The sequence below is a fragment of the Carassius gibelio genome, chromosome A19 (genome assembly GCF_023724105.1).
Source record: "Carassius gibelio isolate Cgi1373 ecotype wild population from Czech Republic chromosome A19, carGib1.2-hapl.c, whole genome shotgun sequence".
Classification (NCBI taxonomy): Eukaryota; Metazoa; Chordata; class Actinopteri; order Cypriniformes; family Cyprinidae; genus Carassius; species Carassius gibelio.
In genome coordinates, this window is record NC_068389.1 from 19,591,523 (window position 1) to 19,602,164 (window position 10,642).

Consider the following 10,642-nt stretch of genomic DNA (forward strand, 5'->3'; position numbering starts at 1 on the left):
AAATGTGCTGCTTCCCTCAGGCCTATATATAAATGTTATATTTAAAAAATTTACATAAATAAATACACTAATAGCATATTTTTGCATATCCATATAACTTATTAAGAAGTAGACTTTATTTAGAACAGTAGAAAGTAGACTTTTATGTAGAACGAGAACATTTGCATATACATAAAAAGTATTCAGACATAAACAGAAAACAATTAACTAAATTTTCAAAGAAAAGGTTTCAAGTATTCCATACATTCGTTTTTTATTTTTGTTTTGTTTATCTATTTATTTGTTTGTTTGTCCGCTCATTCATTTTCAGTCTCATAATATTTGTTTAGTTTTAAACAGTATGATTTTGTTTTGATTTTTTGTTTGTGTAGCCTACATTGTATTTTCCACTCATAATTAAAAATTTCCAATTTCCTTTCTAATCTATTATTTCCATACATTTATAAATAAAGTTTTATCAGTTGAGCAAATTATTCATTTCGAGTGTTAAAATTGTAGATGTGCAATTTTAAGAAGTCGACTGCCTGCCGATGAAATTTACAGGATGTTGTCTGAACTACTCGCGGAAGTGACGTAAATCTTCGTTTGTTCCTCCAATCAGAATTCGCAGCGCATGATTTCGAACATCAACGTTCCCGACGGAAGATACGCCAGAGAAGCAACTCACACAAAATACACCACATACCCCTTGTCTGACCTGAAATAGCTGCTGGTTCATCTTATGATAGTTGTAAATAAGTAGGTAAGACGTACGCTGTGTTTTGGTGAAGCTCGGCGTAGTATGGAGAAAAACGTTAACCCTTAATCAGCTGATAGACTTTACACTGGACGTTGTGGATGTGTGACTGATACTGCGCATCCCAGTCATGGTTCGGGAACGGGTGGTGCAGAAGAAGTCCTTCCAGCAGAGTCTGGACGACATCAAGGACAAAATGAAGGAAAAGAGAAACAAACGTCTCTCCAACGCTTTAGCTGCCAGCCGCGGCCTGTCAAAGCTGAACAACAAAAACACAGGTACGATTAAACGAGAGTCTGGCTTTGCGTCGCATTCCAGTGGCCCATATATTGCTATAGTTGTGTCTTTAACATTTTTATTTGTCTTTGTGTTTATAACTTCCCGTTTGTCTTTAATGATACCGTTAGTAGTAAATAGTGACATTTACGCACCCTCGCGTTGTTCCAAACCAATATGACTGGTTTGCTTCTGTGACAGACAAATTGGAATCATAAGGACTGACAGCCTCAGTCCCCATTCATTTTAATAACATTTTTGATTTCCATTAACCTTAACATCTCCTTTTGTGTTGCACAGAAGGTCATAAAGGTTTGGAAGAGAATGAAGGTACTGTAAATCTCAACATTGTTTCATTTTTCCATCCTTCCACAGCTACAGTGAAGCCATTTGTGCTGAAGAGCGTCCAGGTAAATAACAAAGCTCTTGCAGTTGCCCTGCAGACAGAAAGGGAGAAGGTACGGCAAGCGCAGGGGATCATCCTTCAGCTCAAGAAAGAAAGGCAAGCACTCATCTTTCACTTGCTGATGCTGAAGAGGACGATTAAGGATCGGGGAGCTGCTGAAAGTGCCCAGGTGAGAGGTGTACACAAGGTGTCATTGTGCTGATATGTAAAGTTTTCATGGATTGAGACATGGGATGAAGAAATGCAGGGTGGGATTTTTCATCCATGTACAGATTTTTCTTTGAATGGGCATATAGACTGATGTGTATAAAGTGTGTATAGTTATTCAATGTATTCAAGGCTCAGTTGTTTTCATTTTCATGCTTGTTTTTGTAGGTTTCTTCTCCTGTTGAGACAAGTCCACCAAGTTCACTGCAGCCCATCAGTCCCAAGTGAGCAAGCAAATCTGTAGCTCTAAAGCTTTTAATAAAAATTACTATAACATTTGGGGTCAGTAACATTTGTTTAATGTTTTTAAAAGAAATCTGTTATGCTCACCAAGCCTTGATTTATTGATAAAAAAAAACAGCAATATTGTGAAATTTTAGTACAGTTTAAAATAATCGTATTCTGTAATTTTGTATTCTAATATATTATAAATTGTAATTTATTCCTGTGATGGTGAAGCTGTATTCTGAGAAGCCATTACTCCAGTCTTCAGAGTCAGTCTAATATGTTGTTCAAAGAACATTTCTTACTATCTGTTGAAAATTAGTTATGAATACTGATGATAATATTGTTAATGTCATTTGTGGCTCAGACCAGTACTTGTGGTTGAGACTATCCATGATCATCACTCAGCAGAACCGCCTTTTACTGCAGGTACTGGACAGTATGTAGTTATCACCCTTAAATGCTGAATACTATAAACAGTCTATATGTTTTTACTATTATTCTTTACTGCTTTGTTTGCAGAGGCTGCTTCGGGTTGCCGCAGTGACAGACTGGTTTCATTGCCCCCCACAGTAGGAACAAGGCGAAAGAGACACTCTGAGATTGAGAGGCGACAAAGCTCACGTTTTGACTCTGGCACTGTCAAGAAATGTGACATGATGGATGTGAGAAGAGAAGAGACTATTGATAACAGACAAGAGGTGGGGCTAAACACACCATTGGAGGAGGTGTGCAATGAAGAGGAGTCAGCTGGTCAAAAAACAGGGCCGAACTGTGAGTTGAACCTAGAGATTTTTGATCTCCCAGCTGTTCAGCACTCGACGCCTGAGCCCCCCCAGCGGACTACTAGACAACCAAAGAAGAAACCTACCCAAGCCGCTCCCCGCCCCAAACCAGAGCGGGGGCGCAAACCAGACCGAGCCCCATTGAAGAAACCATGGGAAAACCCCAAACCCCGTGCTCGCTCCAAGAGCCGGGACCGATGTCAGAGTCATGCAAGAGTGGCACTTCCACCTGCTGATCGCCTTAACTCCTCATTGGGTGGCAATGACACCTTTGATTTTGACTGTGAAGAGGCCGTCCATCTAACGCCTTTCAGGGCAGGAACCAAAGTTGTGGAGAAACCATCACCTGATGCTCCGGATAAAGAGGACAAAGTCTTGCCCAGTCCTGTTGAGATGGAGACCAACAACAGCCTTTCAGAAAATGAACAGGATGCAGATGATTCCCCTTATGTACCAAAGAGGAGATCCAAAAGAGCTCGTAGTCCAGCACCCAGACGGGCGCGCTCTAAAAGGCGGTCTGTACAATCGGCCAGAGAAAACAGAGGAAAAGAAAATACTTCCCAAAAGCAGGACAATGTTGAAATACAGCATAGAGGTAAGTATACAAAGATTTTTTTTAAATAGTTGAAAATATTACATTTTTAATCCATTTAATATTCTACAGAAAAAAATATGCCTGAAACTAAGGAAATTGACCTGCACCTCAGCAATGGTCTTCTGCTCCCATCTTCACCAGTTTGTGTTCCTCCTGAAAATCCTTGCCAATCAGACCCAAGCCAAGAGATCTGCCTAGGTAACTTTGTGTGGAAACACTCATTTCTTTTTCTTTTTTTTGTCTTCTCTTTTTTACATTTTTAATTGTAAATGGTATCTAATGGTGTGTGGTTGTATATATATATATATATATATATATATATATACATTTTAGTGGTGGGCCGTTATCGGCGTTAACGCGAGACGTGGTGGGCCGTTATCGGCGTTAACGCGAGACTCTTATCGGCCGATAAATCGCCGTTAAAACTTGAAAAAAAACTTAAACATTGTGTAAATAGCACAAATAAATAAAAATAAATGAACATACAAATAAAAACATTTCAAACAGGGCCTACTGGTACAACCTTTACCGGGTCCCCGCTGACCCCAGCTACGGCCCTGCTCACGCCTGTTTCACACATACTTCATCTGCAGTGCGTATGCAGTCCGTGTGCATCATGTATGTGGTGCAGCACGGACTCGATGTGCTTTCACACAGGAAGCGTTTGCAGTTCGCTACTCGGTATGTAACCGATCGCTGCACTGCTGCAGACACAATGCTCCTGGAACGCAACTGGTTAACATGGATGTGTAAAAAAATATGCAATGCATACTCACTGCAGACGGAGTATGTGTGAAACAGACGTATGGTTGTTTGCACCTTGTGCAATGTGGAATTAGTTTACAGTTTTTTCAAGCAGTTTGTGATGCATTTTGGAAACAGGAGATGTACATTTCTAATGCACCACCTAGCTTGATAAACCCCTTCTCAAAGACTTACTGTTTGTCAATTTTATTTGGGTAACACACATATTCTGAATGCCGTCGGCAGAATTCGAATGAGCCATTTTAACCTAGATTAATCTAGATTAATTTCAAGATTGAGATTAATCTAGATTAAAAAAAATAATCTATGCCCACCTCTAATATTCCTCAGTATTTATGCATGCAATTTTTTATTTTAATTTTGAAATTTGAAGCAAAAACAGAATGGTTTGGCTTCAGTTTTGTCAGAATATGCATATAAAAATATCTGCATGAAACAGGCAGAGCTAAATGAAATGCAGATTCATTCTCTGCCAGCAGGTGGCACTTAAAGCCTTTTACTTGGTTTCTGCTGTGAGCAAAGCAACCCTGCACTTAATGAACTTTAATATGCATTATACAAAGGCAAGATGAAAATACAAAATACCATCTAAACTTTGAATTTAGAACATTTGAATCGTCACATATTTGAATAGATTCTTAACTGGCGGTTAATCATTTCATCCCTAACTCTATTTTAAAATCTGTAGACAATTGAATTCCTATTGAAAACAAGACAAAAATACTGATGAAGAAAAAATATTTCAGTATAATCAGAAGGCAGAGTAAAAGTTTTTTGCAAAATGAATGAAAGAGAGATCTGTTGGAAATTGCATTTTCAAATGTTGAAGCATTGCTAATACAATATTTTTACATTTAGAGACCATATTGGCTAGGGATGTAACGATTAACCGCAAGCCGGTTAAAAATCAATTAAAATAAGTGACGATTTTAAAATCGGTTGAGATGCCAAACAAATCGCGATACAATTGGAGTAGGAGTTTATATGAATGTTTCTTTGAGGGGAACTGACTATCTTTCTTTAGAAATGTTTACGTGGTATTTTCTTTTCATCTTGCCTCTGAACAATGCATATTAAAGTAGTGTTTATAAGCACAGTTCTGGTTTGTTTACAGCAGTAACCCAAGAAACACTGTATCATTGTTGTTTATAAGTTAATCTTCATCTTTCAACTCGTCTACTGTTTCGTTCAGATGTTTTATATAGCACCAATAGCCTAATTAAACAACACCTTTTCATTTACTGGATTATGTCTTCAATCTCATTTGGTTAAAAAAGTTGTAAGAAAATCGAATCATGAGTCAAGTGAATCATTGCATCCCTAATATTGACCGATTGTAGTCCATTCAAGGTATTCCCTAAATTCTCTTTATTTTGTCTTACATTTATCTTTATAAACACCCTTTCAAAAATGGAAATATTTCTTAATTTTTTTTTTCTTTACTTGTTCTTATAAAGTCTTAAATGTATCTTTATTAAATCTACTAAAACTATGTTTTAACAATGCTAATGTATTCCCACAGCGCCACCTTCTGCTGTTTCAGTGGAGTCTCTGATCCCGATTACTCCTGGTGGAGAGGCAGAGTTTATGATGATTGACTGCCCAATATTTGAATTTCCAAAGCGCTTTAGTAACTCACCCAACCAGGAAAATGAAATGGCTTTGGTGAATAGAGGCAGAAGAAAAGGTAAAATCCTTTACACTTTGTTCTTGTTGCTTGTCTTTCTATTTGACTTTAGATTGGTTACATCTGTTGATCTGGGCACATTACCACCGAAATGTGCTGGAGGAGCTCTTGTATCAATCTCGTTTCTCACTGCATGTGTGTGTATCATATGTGTATTCACTCCACCAGCGTCACATTTCTTGGGGTCACATTTCTTGAGGTCCCTTTTTCCAGGAGTGGTAGAAGGAAAATGAATGTCACACACATGCACTTGTGTTTTTGCAGGTGGGCTGGTTGTTCGCTCCTTTTTCGGCTTGGGTTTGAGTGATGTGACAAATCTCTCCCCCGCAGCCTATCAGAAGCCCATGTCTGCTCAAAACAGCCCTCAAAGCTCCTCTCGTAAGCGCCGCTGTACGAGTACGGTCAACTACAAGGAGCCCTCCATCAACACGTAAGTTCTTTGAAACTTTAAATAGTTTGAAGAGCCTGGTATTCTTCTTTCTGATATTATGTTTTTCAAGCTTATGGCATTATCTTTGTTTCCATACACTGTTTATTTTTTAGGAAACTTCGACGTGGAGACAAATTTACAGACACTCGTTTCCTACGTTCCCCCATCTTCAAACAGAAACCCACTTCCCGCCGAAGTTCACTTAAAAAGATGGAATTATATAATGAGTCTTTTGTGGGATGTCGCTGAATAACTGATGTGACCTTATTAGGCTTTTGTAGCATGATTTCTGCCCAGCGTGAACCTTTGTATTATTTTTAACCGTTACATAAGTGATTTTAAATCTCATTAATTGTAAATATTAATAAAGTTTGCCTTTTAACAGTCAGAAGGTTTTTTTTTTCATTTACAACTAGGAGCACATTACCACACACACTAAAAATAAATCATTTTTATTAAACTTACAACTGGAAGCATTTTAAGAGATTAGTTTTCTTTTCAGAAAATAAAGAGTTTAATTTAATTAAATTGTGTGAAAGTGTCAAGGCCATTCTGTGAGTTAATAAAGTATGATCATTTTAAAGAAGGTGAAAGACTATATATAAAATATAGCAACTAAACAGCTGATTGCAGTCATGTCTGTTTAAGATACATGGCACCAACAAAGTAAAACAGCCGAAACTGTTTCTCATGTGTACAGATGCTTTACATGATGCTGAAGTTGAAGTTACAATTTTGATTAATACAGTCAGGATAAAAAGAATGAAACTTTTACGATGGAAGTATATAGCTGACATTAGCTTGAATGCTATAAAAATGCTGGTCTTATGAACTACATTATTGTTTTAGCAATGCTTTACAATAAAGTAGAACTGGTTAACATTAAGAAATCTTAATGTATTAACAGTTAATAGTTGTATTGAATCTATGAATTATGAAAATAATTTAACCTAGACTGGAACAGTAAAAAAAAAGTTGATATGAACAATAACATTTACATTTAGAAGATGCTTTTATCCAAAGCGACTTTCAAAAGAGGAAAATGAAAGCAATCAAAATCAACAAAAGAGCAATGACGTACAAGTGCTATAACACGTCTTAGCTAAAACGTGTGTACACAAATGTTCCCTTTTTCCCACCAGCACCGAAGCAGCTTCAAATTCATCCATAAGTCAATGGACAAAACAACACACATTTACGAGTTTACAAGTCAAACGCATTTATTTAAGATAGTTTATGCTTTCTTTTGTGATGCAGCTTTCTGCAGCTTCTTCATCTCATGCTTGATGATCTTGTTCCTCTGCAGAGAGAAAGAAAAAAACAGGTGATATGTAATATTTTTTTGACATTGCAGAATCATACACACCACAAATTATTTTTGCACTACAGTCCAACAAAACATACCATTTTCTTGGCCTTCATCACCTTGAAGCGATCAAAGTCAGACATTGAGGCCCTCTGTTAAAAGAAAAGTAGCATGGTAAGGAAAAATATATTTTTATTAAGAAAATTAAAATTATTATTCACAACACAAACAATCTTTAACCAATTAACAACTATGCATGAGTGGAAGAGATCTCAACCGGCTCTATAACATACCTTCTTTCTGGCCTCAATTTTCTTGGCCCAGCTGCTTTCTTCCCACTTCTTGTTGACCTCTGCCTTTTCCCAGGCTCGCCTCACGTACTTCTGTCGGGCACTGAAGCACACCAAAACAGAGGTGATGGATGAAATAGGCACAAATTACCAAGGGCTCAGGCCAAATATACCACCACAAGTGACAGAAATATTTCATTAAAAAAAATAATTAAAATGTGGATTCATCTAGCGAACAGATTGTTGAATGCAGAGGCATTAAAGTGACCTGAAGGCATCAGATCTTTTTTTTTTAAACAAATATAGAAGCACAAATATATTTAAAGAGACTTTATGCCAAAAGGCACCTCCAAGTGGAAAACGTAACAAAAACCAAAGACGGTGCATTTAAAATACTTTATTTACTTTAACTAAAGAATTGGTGTAAAATGTTAGCTCACAGTTTAGAGAAAACAAGAAATCAAGTTGGCATTTGACATCAGAGCAACATTTTGCGATACACAAGAACCACTGATAATCAAATACTACTACAATGAGACCAGCAGAATACATGTACTCATAAAACATGAAATAAACGCTTCAGCTCACCTGTGAGGTACTTTGATGACGTAGTCAGTGAGCTGCAAGCACTTGAAAGGCATCGCCTGTCTCTTCACTCCAGTGCATGGGCCATCTACCAGTGCCTACAGAGAATAGAAAACAACCTCAAGTTACCACTCTACAAATCTGCCATGAGTGATTTAACCATGACGTGCTTTCGTGAAGCTTTTTAATGTGAACTGAAGATTGTATGTTTCACATTATAAAGTATAGCAGTATTCAAAACTCACCCTGTTTTGGTCAATGACATCTACAATTGCCACCAGTTTGCCCTCGTGAGGACCGAAAGCAATGAAGGCAACGCGGCCGATCTCAACAAAGCGCTTAAACACCTGAAAATCAAAATACAAAAAGAGTAAGCAAGCAACATCTTATTTATACAGCACTTTTAAAAACATATAAATATAAAAACACAATCATAAAAGAAACATTTATAAAGAGCTATACATAATATATGATAAAGCAAAAAAAGATCAAACCCAAAAAATGCACGAAAACATCATGAAATATTAAAAGCACATCTATACAGGTATGTTTTCAAGTAACATTTAAAAACAGACACACATTCAGATGATCTAATATTCATTTACTTTTTATAGTTTTGGAGCCCTCACTTCACATGTCACATCGCCTTTTTATTTTATACTTAAAAGTTAGTTCTTGGAACTGCCAGCAATTCATTATCTCCCAGTTTCATTCGGTCTCAGAAGCTCAGCTAAATACAAAGGTGCCAGGCCGTTTAAAGCTTTATATGTCAGTAAAAGAAACAGGTAGACAACGCAAAGAAGCCAAAACAATATCGTGACAAACTTTGTGTCAATAATCTAAGTACATCATTCTGCACTAATTGTAAGCGCGATATATTACGATGATTGAAAGAAGAAAAGTCATTACAATAGTCAAGACGGCAAGAAATAAAAGCTCGAATAAGCTTCTCTGCATCATTAAAACAACACTGATGCATTTTCATTTCAGCAGAGGTAACGACTGGCATTCCTTTGGGCAAATCGAATTATATGTTTCCCGAGCACATATCTGACTTTAAGTATATTTTAGCCAGTTTCTCCCTTTCCAGAAGTCTCTAACTTTATATCCAGTTACATCTGTCCTGCTAAATGATCACACATGCCTTCAGAAGAATGAGACCGAACGCTGCAGGGCATTCCAGTTTTAAAACTCATTCATATTCGGGTTTTTCGTAATTTTAACATAATTTAGTGGTAATTACATATGAAACACACTTTAACAATCTGATAGGTCTAATTCTGAGGTAACTCCGGCCTAAACCTCTCCACCACGTTGTTTCGAGACATGTCTGAAGCTCATTTTCTCACCGATAGCGCTAAAAGGTTCACTTATACAACGGTCATATAATGTGTGGGCTCATTGTGTTATTAAAATACGTTTCCGATGTTCCCTTGGTCTGTGATGTATAAAAAAAACAGCAGATTTGCTTGATTTTACACTCCGCGCAAGTGAGCTCACTCACCATGATGGCAGACCGTGGTAGGAAAAGAATTAAAGCACTTCCGCTCTGGAATGAAGAGCCTTCCCGTTTGAGTACTGCGCATGCGCGGCGTCTAGAAACGGGTGGGGGTAGTAGTTTATTTTTATTTTTTTAAGTTTATCTAAGAATGTGCATTATGAATGTAATCTATGAATGGTCCAAATTGTTTAAGTAGTTTTATTCGAACTGTTAAAAAAATCGAAATTGAATTGCATTATTTATAATATGGTTACGAAGAAATTATACGAGTAAACATATATAGGCTTATTCTTTTGGAAAATATCGTGTTCTTGTTAATAATGCACTATATCAGCGCAGTTTGTTTTGTGCTTTGTACTGGTCATAGCTAGAGCTGGTAGTAAAGCTTCCAATTGTCGCAGTTTAGTGTGTGACCGCTTGGTGGCAGTGACAAGCACAAGGCACACTCAGAGTCTCACAGATACACGTAAATATAGATTCTACTTTAAACGTGGCAGGTTTGTACTGAAAAAAAACAGTTCCAGAAATTTAGATATGAGGCTCGTTGGTCTAGGGGTATGATTCTCGCTTAGGGTGCGAGAGGTCCCGGGTTCAAATCCCGGACGAGCCCTTCATTTTTCAGATGCTTCAAATGTTTATGGGTGTCACAACAATGGCAATATTAAATAATAATTTATTAACATTACGTTGTTAATTTATTGAATGATAAAAAAAAATTATGTTCTCAATAAAATAGATAAACCCTGAATGAGTAGCTATTTCTTACTTTTTTTTTTTTTTTTTTTTTTTATTTATTGCAAGAAAAAAAGTTGTACAAATATACAAAAACACAGGGAAGCGAGATATAA

General features: G+C 36.9%; 2 protein-coding genes and 1 non-coding gene across 3 annotated transcripts; 2 read left to right on the forward strand and 1 right to left on the reverse strand.

Moving 5' to 3' along the window:
* The first annotated feature begins 566 nt into the window (after positions 1 to 566).
* Positions 567 to 6,503, forward strand: LOC127935649 (shugoshin 1). Its single transcript, XM_052533731.1, has 9 exons — positions 567 to 1,014; positions 1,388 to 1,587; positions 1,794 to 1,849; positions 2,218 to 2,279; positions 2,373 to 3,230; positions 3,300 to 3,428; positions 5,518 to 5,682; positions 5,947 to 6,112; positions 6,226 to 6,503. Exons 1-9 carry the CDS (start codon positions 867 to 869, stop codon positions 6,359 to 6,361), a joined length of 1,920 nt encoding a protein of 639 aa, XP_052389691.1. The 5' UTR covers positions 567 to 866; the 3' UTR covers positions 6,362 to 6,503.
* Positions 6,504 to 7,314: 811 nt separating this feature from the next.
* On the reverse strand, positions 7,315 to 9,869 carry LOC127935650 (60S ribosomal protein L14-like). The gene is made up of 6 exons (XM_052533732.1): positions 9,798 to 9,869; positions 8,539 to 8,640; positions 8,297 to 8,391; positions 7,712 to 7,811; positions 7,517 to 7,570; positions 7,315 to 7,412 (listed from the first exon to the last, which is right to left on the reverse strand). The coding sequence occupies exons 1-6, from the start codon at positions 9,798 to 9,800 to the stop codon at positions 7,347 to 7,349; spliced, it is 420 nt and encodes a 139-aa protein (XP_052389692.1). The 5' UTR covers positions 9,801 to 9,869; the 3' UTR covers positions 7,315 to 7,346.
* Positions 9,870 to 10,332: 463 nt separating this feature from the next.
* Positions 10,333 to 10,404, forward strand: trnap-agg (transfer RNA proline (anticodon AGG)). The gene has a single exon. It is a non-coding gene; the product is annotated as a tRNA-Pro (tRNA).
* Positions 10,405 to 10,642: the final 238 nt, after the last annotated feature.